This window comes from Battus philenor, unplaced genomic scaffold (genome assembly GCF_028537555.1).
Source record: "Battus philenor isolate CCGP_79_NKW_IND1 unplaced genomic scaffold, ilBatPhil1.0.hap1 SCAF_16, whole genome shotgun sequence".
Classification (NCBI taxonomy): Eukaryota; Metazoa; Arthropoda; class Insecta; order Lepidoptera; family Papilionidae; genus Battus; species Battus philenor.
In genome coordinates, this window is record NW_027181678.1 from 4,609,407 (window position 1) to 4,632,725 (window position 23,319).

The following is a 23,319-nucleotide window of genomic DNA, read 5'->3' on the forward strand; positions in this document are numbered from 1 at the left end:
TACAAATAAATTACTTGACTTAAATAAAAAATAATGTTTGCATATTTAAAAAAGTTTATTCACAATTATTTACAATGTAGATGCAACTCTGTTCTTCAATCGTTCCAGACGTTCACTTTCCATTTTCCTTGTAATGTCCCAGCATTCCCTGTTTAAGGTGTCATGTCCCCGTGAGAGACTGACAAGCCTCGCTAACACCAGGAGTCTGTGTAAGTCATCTGCAGTGACTGGATTTTCTGTGTTAGAATTACTCCGCATCTCTATAAAATCATCTTCAACGAACTGAAAATAGATGATAAGTATGATTTGATTACTTAGCTTTTAGCATTAATTAAGAATTGTAAAGTATCAAACCCACATAACATAAATAGCCATAAACTGGCTTTTTGGTTTTTCTCGCCTTTTTTTTGGGCAACCGAATTTACCGAAGTTTTGAGGAAAAAATCATAAAATTGTTTTTATATTATTTGAATGAAATATTTTTGAATATTTCAGTAAAGTTACTAAAACCATTATAAAAATTTCTTAAGACCTTAATACGTCTTTTCCGCAGGGGTGTAATTAACATTAATCTAGAGATTCCTAAACAATGACTAAATATATAATAAAATATTAAAATGTTTCATTATATTAATGTATCAACTTTTGTTTAAACTTTATTTTAAACTATATTTTAATTTTTATTTGAACCATATGTTTATCAAGAATAAAAATATCCAGAGATGCATAACAGATACAGTATAGTGGATTGGCAAGTTAAAAACCAGGTGACCAATGTCCAGCTACAAGCAAAATAGATCATATTTGAATTGGAAGACACTGGATTCAGGTTGCTCCCACAAGCTTATTAGAAATAAATGGGACAGGCTTATGTCTAGCAGTGTGCAACCCATGGCTTGAATAATGATGTTTGTCCAATAAAAAGTTTAGTTCACATTTACATTGTCAGAAAAGTTTGATCAACTTTAAACCACACATTTAGAACGATAGACTTAACTTTTTGTAAATAAACTTTTTATCCCATAAAATATATGAAAAGTGTAAATATTTATTAACCTGCAAATCCTCTGATATAGTGTATTTAACGAGTTTCAGATTAGTCAAATATTTTCTAATGGTGTTCATAATATCTTCCTTTAGGTAATAAGTAGCGGCTTCAACGATGGCATCAAATATTTCAAGCGAAGATTCTTCTGGTCTTAGAGGAATGTGGTAATCACTCTGAAAAAGAAATTAAAAGCTTCATATAGAATATAAAACCAAATCAAGCAATAGTAAACAAACAATCAAACAGCAAATAATATCACATGGTGCCAGATGAGATTTTTATAATGTGATCTGATCCTGCATTGTCTAAAGATATGAAATAAACTTTTCTACAAAGATATATTGTTTTTTAAAATCAAAATCTAGAAGAGACACTATGCCAAGGAAAACCTGAAACAATGATCTCAAATAGAATTGTAAAGTTACATAGGCCTCTCTTCTTTGTCTAATATGGTACACAGAAGACACTAGTGCCTGTCATCTGGAAACTTGTAAGCAGAGTCAATTTCATATAATGAATACATAAAGTGTGATTTATATAAGATTGCATCCCGAAAATCGATCCCGCGATCTGCAAACGCAAGTCTCAGTCCTAGACCATTGGGCTATTGCTCAGAAATTAGTAAAGGAATCACATAAGTATCACAAATGATGGATGTTGAGTTGCCTTTGACTAGGGGAACAATAACATTAGCCATAATTATACATATATATACAATAAATATACAATAAATATATATATATGGCATACAGACATACAGAGGCAATGGCATACAGACTTTAGTAATATTAGATTAAAAAAAAAATGATAAAAAATGTGCAATTTATGATTTTATCTCTCTAATTTTGTTTTTACCTCAACATCCTCAATAATTTTATGTTAAATAATTCTTGCGGGTTCGAATATAAATTTGAAGGTTGATTTAAATTCAGACGCTATTGCCGTTGTTTAAGTGTCATTTAAAATATTAATACTTTTTATATAAATGTCAATATGCTATTTCGAACAATATTGGCAATCATTTTTCTTTCAAGCATGCTCGGGTGATACTTCATCGAAGGTAGATCAGATACGCGCTTATAGTCTCGAAATAATTCTTATATTATATATCTTCATTAGCACTTTGGCTTACTACATAATTTGGGATACGAAACTACTTGTACAATTAAATACATCGGTTCCAAATCTTCAGGTTGATCCTTAAATCAAAAACCATCAAACGCACACTTCAGACACAATCAGCATATATTACATAACCTATTAAAAATATGTACAGTTATAGTTTTTTGGCGTCTCAGGACATTTTACTAGCAATGATCCAAAAACTTTTACATCTATTTTCAATTGTCCTGTATATTGCTCTGACAATGTAAAATTAATTTATTTTTTCTATTAGAATATCACAGGTAGCAACTTTCTGGCAGTAGAGAGTTTGCAGAGACAGATAATAAATAATCATTAATTTTAAAAATGTAAGTATAATCCATTTTTAATAACATTTCTTATTATATTATCATGACCACTTTATTATTTCTGAAACCAGTGATTTTTGGATAGGATGTACCATAAACTAACAATCACCCTTAAAGTTAATAGGTAATAAAGAATCTATTTAGATTTCTTATACTCACTGGCAATAATGATTTTCCTTCAGACAGCAGTAGAACTTTAATATCTGAATCAAATTCCATTTTGTAATATTTAAAGTCATATTCAACTCTTTGTGTAGTTATCATATTTCCCAATGCTGTAATGTTGTTTACACCGGAGGAATCCAACCTTCCTTGTTCCATTTTTGTTTCATCCAATATTAAGTGTGTGTGTTTTGTCAGTTGAAGTATTCCGCTTGTTAATCTGTTGCAGTCGTAGTCTTTTCTGAAATGCGAAGAAGGGACTTCTTAAAATTCTATGGATTCACCTTGTATATTGTATTAAGTGGGATTGAGTACTGTGGTAGAGGCTGATGACCGAAGTAGCATAATTAGGGAGGCCTTGGTTCGATTTATTGGCATTCATCTTCACTAATAAGACTTCTCATGCTACCTAACTAAATATAAAAATAATGCTACCAATGTTGTTTTAGAAGCTCATTTCACAGGACTTGATGTTCGCTCAAGACATATATTCATAGAAGATTAAACAGGCTGTGATTTAACAGAAAAGGTAAATAGTTCAAAGTACTATAAGAGCCCTTTATTATATCAGCCGATAGGTCTCCTTCAAATATCGAGAATGGTCATGAAAAATAAAGTGGATATATTTGTATAAGAACAAAAGATGACAGGTGTAATGGTAAAACCAAATGGGAAACAAGAAGGTAATGCTTAATCAATTTAAGATTTTCGGTGTACAATCTATCTTGTAAGGGTTTTTATTTATTAATTCTAATTTGTATCGCTAGTGTTTTGTTTACAATTTTTTTTTCGCATTGACTGAGTGCAGACAATTGAAAGAGCAGTTGCTGCTTTTTGTTATGGATCATTTATCTCTCAGTAACTTATCTTATAAGTAAATATAGCTAAATTTTATACATAGAAACAATACAATTAAGAAGTTTTACTCAATTATACATTAATTGGTACATTATTATAATTCTAGTAGCTGCCCAAGCGCTACAGACTGTTAAATGCCTTGAGGTTTAGGATAATGTGCCGGGCCATTATCCTAAACCTCATCAAAAGATTCTATAATTGATTATATCCTGATGAGGTCCAGTAAGTTGAACAGGGGTATATTAAGGTTTTCACATAATCTTGTAAGTGTTAGATCTTGAATTTTTGATTTTGAAAAGGTTATTTATAAATATGTGTACTAAATTGACTTACTTTGGTAATAGCGCCATAGTGTTCAAGTTTTCAATGGTGAGAGGCAGATAGTAACTTTTTGTTACAAATTGTTTAATGATATCATAGAGTTGTTTAGCATAATTCGGATATTTTTTTGTAGGCAGATTGGAGAGATTCAGACAGAATTGACCGAGAGCAAGTGTATCTTGGCGAAGGTAACTGGAAAATAAAGATTTATACAAATACTTATTATATGTAATTAGCATAATTTAATATGTTATATTCAACATACTAGTCTCTTATTAAAGACCAAAGAGTATAAGTATAGTAGTGGTACAAGAAATAATATATTTGGATTTAAATACCCCCAGATAACTTATTCAACCCCGTGCCATTTAGCTCGACAAAATTCTGGCCAAGTGTTAATCGTCAAAGCGTGGTAAACAGATCAGATTGATACATAAGAATAGTTACAATGACAGCCTCAGCCCTGTGATGTTCATGTTTGGCCCGACGATCTATTGACGAGTTAACGCACGAAAAGAGGATAATTTAGTTAATAATAATGAGGTAAGTATGCTTTTTTACTTTTTTGCTTATTTACACTGAGTAAAAATATCTACATATGTTTGCATGTGTATGCTTTCTTTTTTGTTGATTATTCGTTTTTAATCTACTTTTTTTTACATAATTAATTTATATTTAATTTATTTTACATTTCAATTAGTATAGATGTAAATACAATTTTAAGATGTAAACTTTTATTTATAAAATTAGAAGCATCTTTATATTTCTGTTGACCCCTAATACATCATCTGTCTCTTTCACTAGCTTACAAGTAAAAAGTTAAAAGAGTACTATATTAACTCTTTCTGGTGAATGATATAGTGAAATTACTGCATTAATGTAACCAAATAGTACAAATCTATTGATACGCCATAAATTGTATTATAAAACTGTGGGTAACACAGTTAAATGTGTTAGGTACAAATCAAAGAATATTTACATTAATTATCTTGGCTACAGGTGAACAATCCTTTCATCTTTACATATTCTCGTTACAAAATATACCAAAAACATAGTAGGCTTTTTTGTCTTAAGTGGTGATATTTTTTTACAATAACACATAAATTACACTAGCAAAAATTTATAAGTAATTAATCTTTATTTCAAGTTTTATTTTTAGTGAGATTTCTTTTTTGGGTTTCTGTTATTTGTTAATTGTGTGTATTATTGTGGTAAAAAATGGATGTTTATCTATCTACTTACACAGAAGCAATGAGGTGACAAATTAAATATTCCGCTGCTAATTGATCACCCAATAGTAACTCAGTTAAAGCCTTCAATAGATGTTCTCTAGCAGAATTTGCTTCTTGTAAAACTTTCTCTGTAAAAACATCACTAATGAAACACTTAAAATTTTTTGTAGTAGAACTATTACATATGATAAAATTAATATACACACATATCACACTTTGCGTCGTAGTAACGTTCCAAAAAATATGATGAAAATAGAAACGAAGCAAAGTAAATTAAAAATTACTTAAGCAAACCATAATCATTGAAAAAAGCTTCCAGGGTTACTAAAATACTACTTGTTACAAAAGGAAATTGAACCCATTTAAAAAATAAAAATAAAGATTTTATAAAATACATACAAAAAACAAAGGAACATAAACAATTAAGACAAAATAAACTATTATTTTATAGAATATATAGAAAGAGGATCCCGAGTTTTGATGGCATGGTGAAATTTAAATCTGTAAATTTCAGTCCAATAATTTATTTAACAATATCTATTGCATCAATCTAATAAACCTACCATATGAATTAATTGACCAAGGATTGAGACAAGGACTAAGAATACTAATAGCATATAGACTAACAATCCAAACTGAATTCCTCTGATAGATTCTTAGACCCAGTTACTGAGCATCCACCTAGCCCAGTGATCACCAACCTTTTGAGTCTAAAGAGCCAAAAATGACAATATACAAAATTTGAAACTTTTTAAAGAGCCACAAAAATATTTCTTGCCAACAATAAACAATACCCACATAATTCATTTTTTAATAGAAAAAGAATCTTTTTATTCATAAGAAAATTACCTACTTATTCTCATGTAATTATTTTTTTACAACAAATTAGATAATACTTATATGGTATTATTAGATAATCACTTATTATGAAGTAAATATTATTTGTGTATGGAATTAAAGAGCCGCTGTTTCAAATCTAGAGCCTAAGCCTAAGAACTAGAGAAGAGCAAAATGCATCCCTGACAAGAAAAGAGTGATTTATATCTTTTCAATCTTTGGATATTATATCACTTTTATATCTTTAAATAAAAAAGTCTGTTTTACTGCAGTCAAAGTTACTTTACATACTTAAATCTCCCTGCAAAACCAGCTCCATGTGTTATTTTGAGAATCTTGTACATTGGTAGACAATTGATACACCTTACCCTGATCAAATTCACCCTTCAATAATGGATTACAGTGTTCAAGTTTCTTCACATACACAGCATGAATTCTTGGCACCAAACTTGGCGGTGGATTGTGTGTTATAGTCTCTGCTTCACTCTCACACTCTGGCTCCAGAAAGGAATTCTTTTCCGGTTGGAATTCACCTGATAGTGATGGGTCAACTGACAGAAAACCAACTACTTCAATCATATCATTCAATTTTAGATTTTCAGATTCATCATATATCTAAAAATTAAAATATTATTATTTAAAATGATTACAATAACTATGATTGTCAAATTGGTACAATTGGTGATTGTTTATATGAAGAATCAATAGTCAACTTTTTTAATCTGAGACTTTTTTTTAAAAAAGTTACACAAGAATATATTTCTATAGTCTAACTTATTGTGAGTTAATTCGGGAACTCTTTGAGCAGCTATTCCCCCAGAGCCTCACTCAAAACTAATGCTTATATATTGTCACAGTAGATGTCCCTCGCATTGTTAAGTTGTTTTCCTTAGAAAGGATAATGGATGTTTACATAGCTTATTCTAGCTGTTTGCACATTTCAAATTTTAAATAAAACAATAAAATCTTACAAATCCTGTTCTTTTTCTTATAGATCATAATAACTTAAACAATTAAAAATATAACATATGACGGATTTTTTTTTATGCAATTTTTCACTAAAATTGCTGGGAGTTGCTGGTAGAATGAAAGAAAACTTCGAGTGCAAAGGGCTAATAATATAACATATACATATTTACAATTACATGTAGTCACCAACTTACACCCTTTAGCTTTTTACATATTACAAAAAGAGATTTAGCAATTGTCACACTATAGTAATACTTGTTATAGAGGGATCTAAGATGAAATAATATTATATATTATATCAAAATTTCTTCTTGCTTGCATGTAAGTATTTTGTCCGTAATATTTACAGTGAAGCATCTTTGAGAGAAGACCAAGCTCAGCTATGTGTCAAAATTATGTTGTCTTAAACACAGTTCCACATGTTTCTTCACACTTCTGAATATTGAATTAAATAATTATTTCATGGACATTATAAAGTCCAATAAAATGTTTAAAAAAAGATCTTACCTTAACAATACAAGATTTGCTTGGAACGTCAGGTAAAGGGAAATTTAGTAAATGCTCTCTGGATACAACATTAGGTTCGCTGTTTGCTATATCTTCAGTCCTCAATTCTTTATTCCCATTGACACTATCAACCACCTCCATAGCATCAGGGTCTTCTTCTGTTTCATCATAGCTTCGCTTTAATTTTATATTTGTTGAGTTTAGGCGTTTAGATGTGTTGGGTTGTTGATCTAAATGATTCAAACGGTTCTCATTGTCTTCAATAGCCTGTGCCCACTCACTAAGGCCAGGTAGAGAGACTACTACCATTGCCTGTCTTTGTGCGCTTTTCAAGTTTTCTGTGTAATTTATCTTTTCATTTTCCTGTAATTCACTTTCTTTTATTATTATACTGTAAAGACAGTTTGAATAAAATAATCATAACAAATTAATTAATTATTTTTAATAGTAAAGACATTATCAGATTGTCAGTATTCTCCATAAAATTTAACACTTTAATGTTAGGTAAATATAAATCAAAATATCAATTGCACAGGATTTTTAAAACAAAAATTTGCTTTGTTTAATTTAATTATGGAGCAAATGAATATTTTTAATGTACTTATATACAAAAAAATCCAATAATTGAGGTAATTAATTTTAAAACTATTTTAATCCTAACAAATTGAACGATTAAAATATGTAACACTAACGTGACCTCATGCGAGTCAGAAACATATTATTTTTAGATAAAAAAGTTAAAGATGTTATTTAAAATCTTACCAATATATGTGCGGTATCGCAATATTTGCCTGACTTAATTTTAACTTCATTAGTAGCGGTATTATATACCTCAAATTTTTCAAAATAAAACTCTGGATTGTGCATGTCTTGAACCATACCGCGAAAACGAACTAATTTCCCATCAGATAAATTGTGAGATGCATTTGAATTGAGTAAGGGAATCTGAAAGGTTACATGGAGGTCAAAGAATACATTACATTCATGTTACTCTCAAAAGATGAACCAAATACCTGATTCTGATTATTTAGTTTTAACAACTTGTCTCGCCAATCGTCTTCTTTTGCTATCCACAAATCTGGACTAACGGATTCAAAATCGTAAGAAAAATTATGCATTTTGTTAAACTTTCAATTGAAGTAAAATAAAAGTTTAATGTAAAAGGTTCATAAAAATTAATGATTAATCGCCATGTAAAATATTAGTAAAATTATACAATTGCAAAATCGGAAAGTTTTTTTTATGTACACTCGATATACACTCGTATATCACAGACTTGACAGCCCGCGAAAAACAGTATAATAGACTATAGAAGAAGTGTAAATTTTAAAGTTTAAATTTTTTAAATAATTTGTATAATAACAAATTACAAATTAAATATTCCTATTTATTTGAAGTCCTTAAATGATCTTCGGTAATCCTAAAATTTTTGTCTATACATTGCATTTTTAAATGTGTATTAAAAAGAAAGCAATAAAATTATTTTCTTTAGGATTTTAACTAGGGAACAATTTCCTGAAGGTTGAAATCTCGAAACAATGCCATAAGTATAGCTCAAAAACTTGTCACAGCACTACATAATAATCAACGTTCACGAAATTGCGAAAGCCGCCTTTGTGTCACTATTTTTTAAAGTAAGTAAAGTTGTTTAAGGTATGTAAATAATTAAAATAAGTTAACTTTTCGGTGATAGATCTAATCAAATGTTAGAAGAAAAGTTTTTATCTCGAAACCAAAAAATAATTAGTATAAGAGACCAATTATGCAAATTACTAACGGTACTACGATTTAAATATTAAAATAATAATATTCGAGATTATTCAGCACTAATACTTTTATGACAAATAAATCTTTTTTCTTCGTAACAATAAGGACTACTTCGTAGACACATTACATTCTTATTACTAATGTCTATAATATGTTTTTTAACACACTATTAACTATATGAGGATCAGTGTCTTGTTGAAAATTATTAGGTATTTTTGACATCAATGCTTTGATGTCATTATTTCTGTATATTTTACTCTGTGGTATTACTAACTGACGCCAAGGTTGGATTTGTTGGTTATAAAAGTGCGGCTACATCGATTCATTTCTTATTTAGTTTGATTATTAACCGCGTATTTTTTTTAATTAGGTCTAACATTTAACTCGTTTAACGTAAAGGAATAACTCAGTTACAAATATGAGTATGTTGCATTCTCGAATATACTATTACTTCTTGAAATTTTAATTTATATAGCCAATCGTTTTCTTATGCATAGCTTGTCTCAACGTTATGAAATGTGTACAAAATAGAATATATTTAAAACTACAACCTCATTTTAAACTTTCAAGTATTTTAAGAATCGGGCCACGATCACTCATTATAGTCAGAATATAATGAATTTGAACTAATTAAAACTTTTTTTCAGCTATGGATATTCGCCCTAATCACACTATTTACATAAACAATTTAAATGAGAAAATTAAAAAAGAAGAGCTTAAAAAATCCCTATATGCCATCTTCTCACAATTTGGACAGATCTTAGACATTGTTGCAATGAAAACACTAAAAATGAGAGGACAAGCGTTTGTTATATTTAAGGAAATATCTAGCGCCACAGTTGCATTAAGAAGCATGCAAGGTTTTCCATTTTATGACAAACCGATGGTATGGTCATCACTCAATTGATATTTTTAATTTCACCTTAATTAAACTTTAGTAATAACTTTATTAACAATTTGAAAATTATCACTACTTAGTTTTCATCTTGCAATATCTTATTTGTATAAAATACATTTAAAGATACATTTGAGAAATTTGCCTACTGCATCATATTGCAATATGGCCATAACATGTACAGGTATCCTTTGTATAAAAACAAGAACATTACTTTCTTGCCAATGTCACTGCATGTTTATTATTTTGTCATATCAGGTCAAATACTGGCTATAGTTTCATAAATTTCTATAAAAATAATATGAGTATTACACATGTTGCTTATAGTCATCTTACAGATCTATAACACTTAATAAGAGTGTATTATGCATCTTTAAATGTCTGGTACATTCTTATTATTGTCTATTGATATGGTAGGTCTTAGTGGTTGGACTAATAACTATAAAATAAATCTAAATTAGTAGTTATTATAAGTCTTAAACATAAATTATATTTTGAAATATTCATTTTTTAGAGAATCCAGTATTCAAAAACAGACAGTGATATAATAGCAAAAGTAAAGGGTACATTCCAAGAAAGACCAAAGCGTCCAAAAGTACCTCGTACTTCAGAAGATGGAAAGAAAAAGAAAAATAAGGATGCAAATCGCAGTGTCATCCCAGGATTTGGGCAGCCAAATATGCTTAATAATGTCAATGCTGAACAACCGCCAAACCAAATTCTCTTCCTTACAAACTTACCCGATGAGACCTCTGAAATGATGTTATCTATGCTTTTCAATCAGTAAGTACAACTACTTAAATAATGGTGTTAGCAATGTTAATATTTGTTGTTCAAAAACTTTTGTTTTGATGACAATTGAGAGCCATTGACAATGCAAAATTAATGCTTTGTTATTATTATATTGTTGGCCTATAGATGCCCGTCACAAGGTAAAGATCTCCCCTTAAGGTTGCCATGATGACTGGTCTAGTGCTGCTTGCAAAAATTACTAACTTTAAAATATTAACTAAAAGGGGACGTACATCTAAGCTTGTTACTTCAGTTAGAATCTGCAGTGATTCTACCAAACTGCTTAAAGTAAATTCTTGTTACTATAGTAGTAAAATCTGAGTGATGCGATTTTTTTTTTTTTTCAAAAATTTGGCAGTGTTTTGTACCAATAAGAGATGAATATCCATTACTTGCAGATCTATATTGAGTGAAATAAATATTTATATCATTTATATATGTCTCTTAACCAGAAATATTGTAATGAGTCCATATAAAATTATATTTTTATACTGTCCCATGCTAGAACAATCATAAGCCGAGATAGGTATCTGATTAGAAATACCAATGCCTAATGTAAAGTTTGCTGAGAAATCATTGAGGTTGTTTCAATGAATTATGAATAGACAAATTAATAAAAAGAACTATTTAATTACAATCAAGTGTAATCTATACTGCTATCCCACTCAAACAAGTAGATATAGTATAGTTATATCTCATACTTGCCAACAATTGCATTGAGAATTGTTTTTAATACAAATATTATATATATAAATATATATTATATAGCATGTTCCATTAATAAAATAAACTCACAAGTTTTGATTACACATTATAAGAGAAATATTTCTATTAAATTGACATTTTGATAAATGTACACATATGTTAGTATTTTGAACGTTTTCAGTATAGTTGTATATTAATAATTTTTAAATAAATTAATTTTGGGATGCTACAATGTTTTGTCGTTTTTGCAGATTCCCTGGCTTCAAAGAAGTGCGTCTTGTACCAAACCGTCATGATATTGCTTTTGTAGAATTTGCCAATGAAATGCAATCTGCAGCAGCTAAAGAAGCTCTACAAGGATTCAAGATTACACCCACACATGCAATGAAGATAACTTTTGCTAAAAAATAGTCCTGTATATGTTAGATGTAATAAATATATTTTAATATTTTGAGAACTGTTTTCAGCATTGCACTTTGCCTGAACAGCTCTCCGGCTGTGATTAATTTATAAGAGTACCCATCTTGTTTTCTTACACATACCTTATATATCATCTTCTAAATACATTTTTATTAATTACTGCAGTTTAAAAAAATCTATCGTATCTACAACAGTTGGATAAGTACTTCTAAAACATCCATATTTTTATTAAGTTTTAATTAAACGACTTATTTTAAAATAGAAATTACAACAATATTTAAAAAGGTCTCTAGTGAACTGAATGACTTGTATTGACCTCAATTTTTATTTTTTTATTTATTGTCAGTAAAAGATCGTATTTTGCTGTCAGTAAAAAATCGTATTTTGCTGTCAGTAAAAAATCGTATTTTGCTGTCAGTAAAAAATCGTATTTTGCTGTATTCAATATTGCCAAAATTTTCGCTTTCAAAAATGGTAGTTTTTTTTATTAACTTTTGGGAATTATACAAAAAAGTTGTTACAATATTTTGTGTTCAGGGCGATTTAATCATTTACCCAGTACGTAACCTAAAGGTTGGCATACTTGCAATCAAAATTGTATTTCGCTGAAGCTATAGTTATTGCGAAAATAGATTTTTTAATTATTTAATTAAGAAGTTCGAAATCGTATCTGAAAAAATCGTAAAAAAAGAATTTGGTTTCTGGTCGATTCAAAAATGGCGTATTTCACCCAGTGGCGTAGCTATGGTATTTGGGGCCTGGGGCAGATTGGGGCTTGGTGCCCCCCCCCCCCCAAAGATTCTAAATAATTTCAAAATTCAGAACAGAATGTAGTTAATATATATATTTTTTGATTCAAAATAATAATAAATATATGTAAAATAACATTAAATCTTAATAAAATTTATTGGGAAAATTTAAAAACGAACATTCCTCGCTTTTTGGCCTGCAAAGTCATTAATCACATTTTCAAAATCAATAGTGTCGACTAGTTCATGTTCTATTGACATTATTGCAAGATTATTTAATCTATTTATCATTAAATAATCTTGTAATAATTTATTATTTTGTCATTTAGGGCCCCTTTTAAAAAACACTTTATGTGTTTTGCGAATAAAAGGCTTAAACACTGTGTATATTATATTTTTGTAACCGTTTACTTTTTTTAATGTTCATATGGTTTTCATTTTTCTTTTAACATTTCATTATTCATCATTCAAAAAAAAAATTATTTTCAAATTTGGTGCCCCCCCTGCTTGTGGTGCCTGGTGCGGCCGCCCCGCTCGCCACCCCCTAGCTACGCCACTGATTTTACCTTAATACATGAATGGTAAGATTTATGAAATTTAAAATAATGGATATTTTTTAATATTTAAACTTGTATTACACAAGTTTACGCGATTTTTTCACTTTTACAAAACAAGGTTGCGAGTGATGATTTCATCTCAATGCATGTCATAAAATGACAACCCTTTATAACACTGCTATAAACCGAAGTCAAGAAAAAAATTAAGTTTTTACTAAATTAACGATCATCTCAACGTGGTAGTGTTATACTTTATTTTCGGAGATTGCGAAACTGTCAAAGTAGATCTTTAAGTAATGACTCGTATCGTATATTTGTTTCAATTTTTTTTATCATAACAGAAAAGAACAATTTATTTATTGAGATACTGTTATCAGAATTCGATAAATACTGACGTAGAATAATCTTGGATATTTCGTTTAGTGGATATTCGTAAAGTGCAAAAATGGAAGACATATTTCAGTGGTGCAGAGAAGGAAATGCCTTGCAGGTGCGAGTTTGGCTCGATGATACTGAGCATGATATGAACCAAGGGTAAGTTAAGTGTATGTTTTATATTCTTCACAAATAAAAAAATTATTGTGGGTTTAAATATTCCATTTACGGAATCACGAACTCGATATTTACTCTCTTAAAGTATAGCTGCAAAATCTGTCTCTAGAATTATGATTTATTTTCACTATAAAATGAAGTCAGTGTGTGTCATAGGTCATCGTAAAATGGAACTTGCGATAAATCTCAATTAAATTTCATGATTTTATTTATTATAATGATTTAGTAATTTATTTGATGAATAGTTAATCTTATTTCATTTAAAATTTATTTATTACAATGTAATATTGGTATTGACTTTACTAATAACAGTATGTACACGTAGTTCAGCCATAAGCAATAAAATAAGTTTTATTTTTTAAAACAATATTTTGAATAAAATTTATTTCATGCGTGTATGTTTTCTTTATTTGCTAAATATGACTAGAAAGCAAACAAAGTTACAATTATGAATTGGACACAATATGCACTAAGTTATAAAAATACAGAACTAAGAGGTTCATGTAAAAATATTCAGTAGTAGTAGTCAGATTCTAACACGATCTACTCTTATGTATAAAACATATTGTTATCCACATTGGATTATTAACAGTGTGTGCCTGTATGCCATGAAAAGAATGCCAGAGTAAACCAATTTGATGTAAACTTGTTTCCTCTATTCTTATCAATGATTAGCCTGGTGACTATAAAGAAAAGCTTTGTGGAGGATATGGTAATTAAATATTAAATAGAATCAGATTAAACTCCCCTTCTAACTTAAAGCTAGAGGAGTTTCAAACATGCATGCAATGTGATGTATTGCAATCCATATATATATATTAAACAAGCCTCTTTGCAAAAGAGTTCTTTACAAAACTGTTTTCATTACACTTTTGATGTATATTATTTATATTTCTCTAGCCTGCTTTAAACTTTTTTGTGGGTCAAAGAGATAGCTAATAAGCCAACTTCTGCCATGAGTTAACAAACCACAGCTGGCAAGTTTCTTTTTCCACACCTTGGCTACAGGTGTTTCATGAAATATTTTATGTAGGTGTAGAATGTTATTCAATAACTTTGAGAGACTAGTAATTTTATTTGGAATGAAAAATAGAATCTTTTTAATTAAACATGAATTTTGTTTTGTTAGGCTTGGGTGTTATGGATTAGGCTTTGCTGATCACATCCCTTAACTTATTGGTGCTTTCATAATTTATTATTTACTAGATATGGAACTGTTATGGCTTCCAAGCACTGCTAAAAATCACCTATACCAGTAAAATATATTACGTAAAGTTTTTATGAATCACTAAGGAAAAATTATAGTTTTATTACATTGTAACACAATAGACATGTCTTTAAATCTAAAGTTTTCCTTTAACATAACATACATTGAAGGAAAATAATGAATTATAGATTAGTGATATAAATTTTAATAATATAAGATGGGATTTTTTTATATTGTAATGGGCCAGTAATCATTAGTCCAATTTAAGAAATGTCTAATTCCACCTGCTGCTAAATGATGATTCAAATTTTTGTGGTTAAATTCTCCTTGAAGGTCTGTCAGTAAGAAAAGAAAGGAGTGTCATATTTTAACATTTTTTAATAAACCAGTCAAACTTCTTTGTTGTATATATAAGGAATGGCTAAGTAACATTCTAAAAGAAATTAATTGAAATTTACAATATATCTAAACATCCAGTGTATTATGATGATAGTGTTATGAAAGGATAAAGTGATTCTTTACTATACATTCTTATAGAGAAAACGGTCAGATTGACAATTCAAGCAAAATTCTGTCCTGAATATCAGTCATAAGAAGTTGGTGGTCAAGCAATCTGGTCAAATATATAATCTCATGGCAAAATATAAGACTCAAGCTCTAGGACCCATTGAGATTACTGTAAAGTGGCAATTACGATTTTTTTTACTAAAATCTGCTGATGTTGTAAAAGCCAATGGGCAAAATGAAAATATCAACCATTTACCAACAAGGCAAACATATATAATAGGATAACAATAGTAGAATAAATAAAAGAATCATAAAACTACTTAAAGATAGTTATATTTGCAACTATGTGCCGTCACACCACAATTGATAATCTTGATTTGAAATGAAAAGATTATGTTTGTAGTATTTTTCTGTATTTCATGTTTCATTGCAATTTCTATATAACCTTGAATTAGGGTGATACTTATATAAAACATATATGTTGAAGATACATGATACTAGAGCAATTTCAAAAATGGTCTATTAAACATTATATTGTATAAAGCTAAACAATAAAAAATCTTTTTATTCTAATTTTTTGTCTTTTATGTGTATTGTGTTCAATAAATATGTTATTACTATAAATATCCATTAAAAATATATTATTATATTACCTACCCTAAACAAGTTACAGACATGACTGTATTTGGGGATGATGCCACAAATCTTGAATAAACATCCTGATTTAAATGATATATGATAATTGACACCGCAATTTCATCCTTGTTAACAACTTAGTCTTCACCATATATATTGTCACTTGATGACCAAAAATTTATTAGCGATCTCATCTTTTTATTTCACAGCAAGGAAATGGGTATCTAATCTTTTATTTGTTATATTTTGTTGCAGTGATGATCATGGCTTCAGCCCCCTACATTGGGCATGCAAGGAAGGCCACATTAAAATCGTGGAGATGCTTATTAGGCGTGGCGCTCGTATCAATGTCACGAACATGGGTGACGATACGCCTTTGCATTTAGCAGCCGCTCACGGACATCGACCCATTGTGCAATTGGTATGTATTGATACATTATTATCCTTTCATTCATAGAATAACCATTGCTGAACAAAGGCCACCACATAGATTTAAGAAATAACTGGTTGGATGGAAGCATTTTGCAATTAGTGTATCCCAACAATCCAATTAAGGTCATCTATTCATCCTTTGCTCTGACCCCAAATGAGAGTTATGCAATAACTTCCTCCATGGATGCCATTAATCCATTAACTTAAAGGTTCGTGGGTTCCAAACACGCCCTGATCTGAGATGAGCCCACAGCAAACTCGGTGTTTTTAGTGATAACTTGCACAACATCTTTATTACAGTAAGTAGAGTAATAAGTTCCCAAGGTTAAAAGTTTTTTTATTATCACTTTTAAAATCCATCACACTCTATGGTAGTATTTTTTTTGTTAAATATGCTTTTTAATTTTATGACATGATAATTTTGACATTTCATAGAAGTTTATTGTGAAACCAGACAAACACAGTTTTTCATAGGTTACACATTTAGTATCTGAAGGCACTCAATAAGGCTGATCAGGAGCTTGAAAGGTTGCTATTATTAGACTATGGGGGATCTTCCAAATCTAACATTAAATTAGACAGTCCGAAAAGCTTTTTATATCTTTCTAGTCTCTTCTACTTCTTCCTTCGTCTATTTCTTGTGTGTTAAAGTGCTTTCTGCAATAAGTTCCTTTAACTTTAGGTAATTATTATATTTCTGCCATTGATCTGAGAAATAAAAGAGATTTACTGTTGTAGCTAATTAGCTACAACAGTAAATCTCTTTTTTGACTCACGTCACAACTAGTTTGACTCACGTCGAAACAATATTTGGTACCTATTCTGTATGTAAATGTATTTTTGACAGTTGCTGCAAAACCGTGTGGATGTAAACTTTACAAATGAGCATGGAAATTCACCTCTGCACTACGCCTGCTTCTGGGGCTACAGTGCAATCGCCGAGGACCTGGTGCTGGCGGGTGCTTTAGTATCTCTAGCAAATAAAGATGGCGATACACCCCTGGACAAGACAAGGGGCCAACTGGTGCAAAGGTTTGATTTTTAGTTGAAACAAATTAAGATGGTTTGTGATTAAAAATTAACTAAGTACATCCGACTTAATTCAATCGGAGCTTCGCCGTGTAGAAAAACTACCCCTGCAGACACTCAAAACCCTGCAAGCGTAAACCACTCAGCATCACTTAACTCGCTCCCTAAAATTCCTCCTAAGTGGCAGTAGGCAAAGACACGTCGCCCATGTAACCAACGAGCCGGTGGAAGCGACGTGCAGTGGCCGTCTATAAGCTGACATAATGATGGACAACTTATATGAAAGTTTACATAAATAAAATTTATATTTTTCCTCAGATATTATTTATTTTAGATAAAGAGTAGTATAAATCACATCTGAATGATCATAACTAATATTGACGTCTATATATCAATTTCCATTTATTACTAAAACCATCAGTTTTCTTTCATACCATTCTTACCAGCCAGCTTGAGAAGAAAGGAGGCTGGGGTTTTTGTTAATTATTATTTTATTTGGTATATTTTGTGGAATTTTATTTAATTTATTATGTCCGTTTGGCAAAAACTGTCACATGTAATCGCCAATGCTATTATTTTTAGTGCTATAATTTATTATTAAACCCGTAGTTAAATCGACTTTCGTAAAGAAAAATCGCAAGTAATGGAGACTGATCTCTTCGTGTCTTTCACGATATGGAGAAGGTCCAGCCCGTTGCCTTCAAATACCGTAAATGCCAACGAGCTAACAGCATTATTTGTGACAAAATGTAATAACATAATAACAGTTATTACAGATTTTAGCTTCGTATAAAAATATTAAATTATATATTTATTATTAATTAGCATGTTCTGTATATATTCTAAATATGTCCATACAACAGATTGCACGAGCTCGCTGTCCAGCAAGGTCAAGATCTAAAGAAGATTCAGTTCAAAGACCAGTCATGGCTCGGCTTGAAGACCAGAAGCCGCGATGCGACGCTGTCTCGCCACAAGGGCATCAATATAAACGAATTGGCTCTGCATACACGCATCGCTGTGACACCGTCTGGTAATTATATTTTAAATTATCGACTGTTTAATACCAAGCCTATCCAATTTTCAAAGTCAATTTTTAAAGAAAATTCTTATGTTGTATGAAGTAACACATAAATTATGTGCCAAAAATTTAGGTACTTACCTAAAAATAATGTCATATGATAAATACGCTAATAAAAATGAACGAGTTATGTCTAATGATGCTACCTGTCCTGCTTTGCAAGCACTTTCCAGAAATAATGTTCGCTCTTGACAATACAGAGATACTATTGTACCTCCACCACATACAAATTCAGCTTTAAAAGCGCAGTATTATAGAAAAAGATGTACAGTTTGTTATAACTCTCAAAATATTATAGTCATTCTTATCTGATTTATTAGATTAAAAAAAAACAATTATTTCAGGGGAGACATGGCGCGGTCGTTGGCAGAAGAATGATATCGTAGCCAAGATAATAGCCGTACGCGAATGTACCCCGCGGATACAGAGAGACTTCAACGAGGAGTTCCCTAAGCTTCGTATATTCTCTCACCCCAACATACTTCCTGTGGTAAGACTGTCATAAACCTTTTATAAGACATTTTACGCATAAACACAAGCAGTTAATTTTACAATGCTAAAATAAAAAAAAAGTTTTTTTGTAATGCTGAAAACAGCAACAAATTTCAAATATCGTTTTGTTATGCTTACAACACATTAGTGACGTGATAATATGTTAAAAACAAATTATAATTACATATTGGTCATAATAAAAAAAAGTAAACAGAGTTCGGTTTTCTTTTGTTTCATAAAAATGAAAACTAGCATTCATGAATAATTATAAAGTAATATTCTCTTTATCTACTTATAATAACTTTATTGTACATCATATAAATATAACATTTGAACATTACAATTACAATACAGAATTACAGTTTATGGTTATGTAGTAGTCTAATTTTTACAAACAATGTTTACAACGTTCAACGTAAAAATGTACAAAGTTCGGGCAAAGTATTTACCGAAGATCTCGAAGTGTTCGAACTGTGAGATAAGACCTTGGGAGCTTCAAAATTCAATGAAACAATTACACAACAACCCAATCTGAGTGTTCTGAGAGCGTCATCTGGTTTGATTATATAGAACTAAGTTTAGGTTATGTATTAGTAATTCTCTATCACCTTCAGATTGCGAAGCTATTTATAGCATATTAGAGTTGTTTTACTCCCTGTGAATAATGTCTTCTTTTTCATGGGTCGAAAAGGAAGAAAAATATTAATGTATATTTTTTGTTTCGCAGGTGGGTTGTTGCGTGTCGCCGCCGTCGCTGGTGGTGATATCGCAGCACATGTCGTGGGGCTCGCTGTATAGCCTGCTGCATGGCGGCGGCGGCGGTGGTCGTGGTCGAGTCGTGGTGGACGCGGGCGCAGCCCTTCGTCTAGCACGGGACGCCGCCGCGGGTATGGCCTACCTGCACTCCCTGCAGAGAGACCGCGCCCTGCCCACCTACCATCTCAACAGTAGGCATATTATGGTGAGTTTATAACTTCAACTAGAACATCTTTTAAATGAACGACGATAAAAGAACGAAAACAAGTAAATGAACTAAGTGCATAATCACTAACATTGATTATCTAATAATACCGTATTATATATTATCTAATATGTTGTGAAAAATACTACTTATATATGAGTAAATAGATATTCTTCCAGTGAAATAAATTAGTTTTTTTTATCAAAAAAAAATATTGATGAAGGTACTATAGATTGTTGAGCAAGAAAAATTACTGTGGATCTTTAAAAACTTTGAAATTTAGCCTACTTGTGCCGATGTTATGGTACATTCTCTGCTTCATAGTGAAAACCATCACATTAATGCATTGAATTTTTTGTTCAGATCGACGAGGATTTGACGGCGCGTATTAACATGGCGGACTCGAAGTTCTCGTTCCAAGAGCGCGGGCGGGTGTACGCCCCGGCGTGGATGGCTCCCGAGGCGCTGCTCAAGCCGGCAGCCAAGCGCAACTGGGAGGCTGCCGACATGTGGAGCTTCGCAGTTCTGCTTTGGGAGCTCGCCACCAGAGAAGTAAGTGTTACCTTTATAACTACTTTTTTTTACAATTACGACAATGTTTATCAAACTGTCACTATTTAACACATTAAATATATTATGCCGAAATAAAAAATAATTTATTTATTAACAGCTATCTCTGAAAAAAAATATTGTCATTCTGAATAGTATTATTGTTATAGCTCATTTTTCAGCAAAAAGCTTCAAAGGTTTTTCATTTATTTCCAATCACCCTGTAAAAATGATCAGTCCGAAATAAGCTACATTAACTTATTGTATTGTAATAAAGCAGACCAATATTTTATATAATAGTAGTACAGTCTGCATGGACATATAGTAAACATTAATTTAACGTAACATGTAGTAATCATATTTTTAAAAATAATTTGTATTAATTATTAATAGGTGCCATTTGCTGATTTGTCACCAATGGAATGCGGTATGAAGATTGCACTCGAAGGATTAAGGGTAACAATTCCACCCGGAGTCTCTCCGCACATTGCCAAACTTATAAAGATATGCATGAACGAAGATCCCGGAAAACGACCTTCATTCGAAATGGTTTTGCCCATTTTAGAGAAGATGAAACGCTGAGACTTGGAAGAAAAATTTATGATGGTATTGTACATTAATATATGCACTTATACAACCTTGTTAATTGTGGTTATTAATAAAATAATCTACAAGATTTATATTTTACAGAACTAGATTTCGTGTTTTCTGTTATTCAAAATAATTTACATCAATATCCTTCATAGCCACTATACTCAGATGGGACAATTGAATGTATGTTAACCTGAAGTTATTTGTTTAAGAAAAAATGGAGGTGGTTTCAAATGTATTGCTAAAATATTAATAGACAAAAAGAAATGTTTTCAAAACGTATTTTGTGTGCACAAGCAGTTTTAATTATCCAATATGTCCTATCCATAATAAGCCACAATTGCATGAATAACATAATGTCTAGCTTATGTTAATATATTTAATTAAATGCAACTGTAAAAGCACAATTCAATATAATTCAAAATAACTTGTAATACAGGAACTATGTATAAATAATGATAATATTTTTTAAATATTTTATAAAGTGCCATCAGAAGAAATGTACATTTTTATATCAATGACAAAGATTAATGATATATACAGAAATTAATTTCAATTTATAAATTAAAACTAAAAAAAATTAAACCACCTATAAAATCTTTTTATTTTGTAACTGCCAGTATTTATTTGTTGTTTAGTAATAAGGTTGTGTTTTTTAAATCTTTTTTTCTTAAAAAATAATATTATTGTTAGGTCACATTTTAATAACATAAGGTGCTACAACTACCTTGTTTGTATGCTGCCAAACAAATTATTAAACGACAAGCATGTAAAACTTAATTGTAAAAATATTTACCAATTTAGGTTAAGGAATATTTCATGTAATAAAATGGGTTGAATCTCAACGGGACAGCAAAATTAATTTATAAAAATATTTTTTATCATACATCATATGGTATGTACAGAAATACTATGAAATCATAAAAAAATTAAAAAATAGTTGCTATTGTATTCCAAACTTTACATTCTAAAAAAAGTATGTGCCTTAATGCTTACGTGTATTTAACTTGTAATAATGCCTTACGACAAATGATATAAATACGTTGAAATATATTATTTTTGATGTAAAATGTTAAATATACTAACGATTTCTAAACTGATGTATTTTTATTTCTTCTTCAGTTCATTTTAGTAGATAGTATTTTTATGGGTTATTCGTTTAAATATAATTTTTAAAAATTCAATTGTTTAATTGAACAGTTGAAGGCGCGCAAGTAAGTGAAAGCGTTTTTACATAACTGATACTATGCATAATCATTGTCGAACTAGTAGGAGACAAAGGATTATTATTCTCTAAAGCAGAATTCCCGGATATTTTCTTAGAGACCACTTTTAAAATTTAGCTAGTACCAGTATTTTTTTCGGGTACCAGATTTTATGCAGCATTATTTTTGTCCAATTTTAAAATGTTAAGATTAGATGTCTAGATAAGATAGACTTAGGCTTAGTTCTAAATATGGAAATTTCATTCGTTCCGCCCTTCAATCACGAATTAACAATTTTAAAAAAATAAAATAAATCAAAAAGGGTGTTTAAGATTCTTAACTTTTTTCTGGCCACATTGATAAGTAAAATCGAGCCAATACTTTAGTTTTTTCTCTTTAATGCTCACATAATATACACTAGCGCCACTACGGATTAACAGTGAGACTACATGAGTATGAAATCAGAAAGACAAAAAAACTTAATTTGCTTGAAACAAGTTCATTTATTACCTGGACTGTTAAAATGTGAAATTTACGTATTGCGTAAAAGTTTAAACATAAAATTAATCCACTGTGCACTTGTATGATCTTAGAAGAATTATTATTTGTGATGAACACTGTTTTTTAGTCACGCATTTGTTTACATCATCTTTTCAGTAGTGGGATATTCAGTGCTGGGCATAGGCCTTCCCTTTAAATTTGTAATAAGGTCAGTTGGAAGTGGCCTGCACAAAGCGTCTTACGAAGAACTGGACAGTTCGCCTGTCCGCTTTCTCGGCGGACATC

At 30.4% G+C, this 23,319-nt stretch overlaps 3 protein-coding genes across 4 annotated transcripts; 2 read left to right on the top strand and 1 right to left on the bottom strand.

The window, feature by feature from the left end:
* Positions 1-36: 36 nt before the first annotated feature.
* Positions 37-8,674, bottom strand: LOC137919233 (mini-chromosome maintenance complex-binding protein). The gene is made up of 9 exons (XM_068762247.1): positions 8,420-8,674; positions 8,169-8,351; positions 7,407-7,769; positions 6,299-6,545; positions 5,104-5,221; positions 3,874-4,053; positions 2,680-2,923; positions 1,057-1,221; positions 37-282 (listed from the first exon to the last, which is right to left on the bottom strand). Exons 1-9 carry the CDS (start codon positions 8,522-8,524, stop codon positions 70-72), a joined length of 1,818 nt encoding a protein of 605 aa, XP_068618348.1. The 5' UTR covers positions 8,525-8,674; the 3' UTR covers positions 37-69.
* Positions 8,675-8,902: 228 nt separating this feature from the next.
* snf (U1 small nuclear ribonucleoprotein A snf) lies at positions 8,903-12,022 on the top strand. 2 transcript variants are annotated; one of them, XM_068762468.1, is made up of 4 exons: positions 8,903-9,040; positions 9,821-10,059; positions 10,583-10,851; positions 11,817-12,022. In XM_068762468.1, exons 2-4 carry the CDS (start codon positions 9,823-9,825, stop codon positions 11,974-11,976), a joined length of 666 nt encoding a protein of 221 aa, XP_068618569.1. In that variant the 5' UTR covers positions 8,903-9,040; positions 9,821-9,822; the 3' UTR covers positions 11,977-12,022. The 2 variants fall into 2 exon arrangements, with proteins under 2 accessions (XP_068618569.1, XP_068618568.1); XM_068762467.1 differs by lacking the exon at positions 8,903-9,040 and adding an exon at positions 9,453-9,595.
* Positions 12,023-13,550: 1,528 nt separating this feature from the next.
* Positions 13,551-22,390, top strand: Ilk (integrin linked kinase). Its single transcript, XM_068762140.1, has 8 exons — positions 13,551-13,825; positions 16,449-16,614; positions 17,473-17,657; positions 18,518-18,687; positions 19,080-19,225; positions 19,955-20,188; positions 20,552-20,740; positions 21,131-22,390. The coding sequence occupies exons 1-8, from the start codon at positions 13,737-13,739 to the stop codon at positions 21,317-21,319; spliced, it is 1,368 nt and encodes a 455-aa protein (XP_068618241.1). The 5' UTR covers positions 13,551-13,736; the 3' UTR covers positions 21,320-22,390.
* Positions 22,391-23,319: the final 929 nt, after the last annotated feature.

Coding starts and splice junctions, on each gene's coding strand:
- LOC137919233 (XM_068762247.1), bottom strand. CDS start 8,524: ATGCATAATTTTTCTTACGATTTTGAATCCGTTAGTCCAGATTTGTGG. Junction 4,054..5,103: donor TGTCACCTCATTGCTTCTGT/GTAAGTAGATAG, acceptor TTTATTTTCCAG/TTACCTTCGCCAAGATACAC. Junction 2,924..3,873: donor ACTATGGCGCTATTACCAAA/GTAAGTCAATTT, acceptor TTCGCATTTCAG/AAAAGACTACGACTGCAACA.
- Ilk (XM_068762140.1), top strand. CDS start 13,737: ATGGAAGACATATTTCAGTGGTGCAGAGAAGGAAATGCCTTGCAGGTG. Junction 13,826..16,448: donor GAGCATGATATGAACCAAGG/GTAAGTTAAGTG, acceptor ATTTTGTTGCAG/TGATGATCATGGCTTCAGCC. Junction 18,688..19,079: donor CATCGCTGTGACACCGTCTG/GTAATTATATTT, acceptor CAATTATTTCAG/GGGAGACATGGCGCGGTCGT.
- snf (XM_068762467.1), top strand. Junction 10,060..10,582: donor CATTTTATGACAAACCGATG/GTATGGTCATCA, acceptor TTCATTTTTTAG/AGAATCCAGTATTCAAAAAC. Junction 10,852..11,816: donor TTATCTATGCTTTTCAATCA/GTAAGTACAACT, acceptor TCGTTTTTGCAG/ATTCCCTGGCTTCAAAGAAG.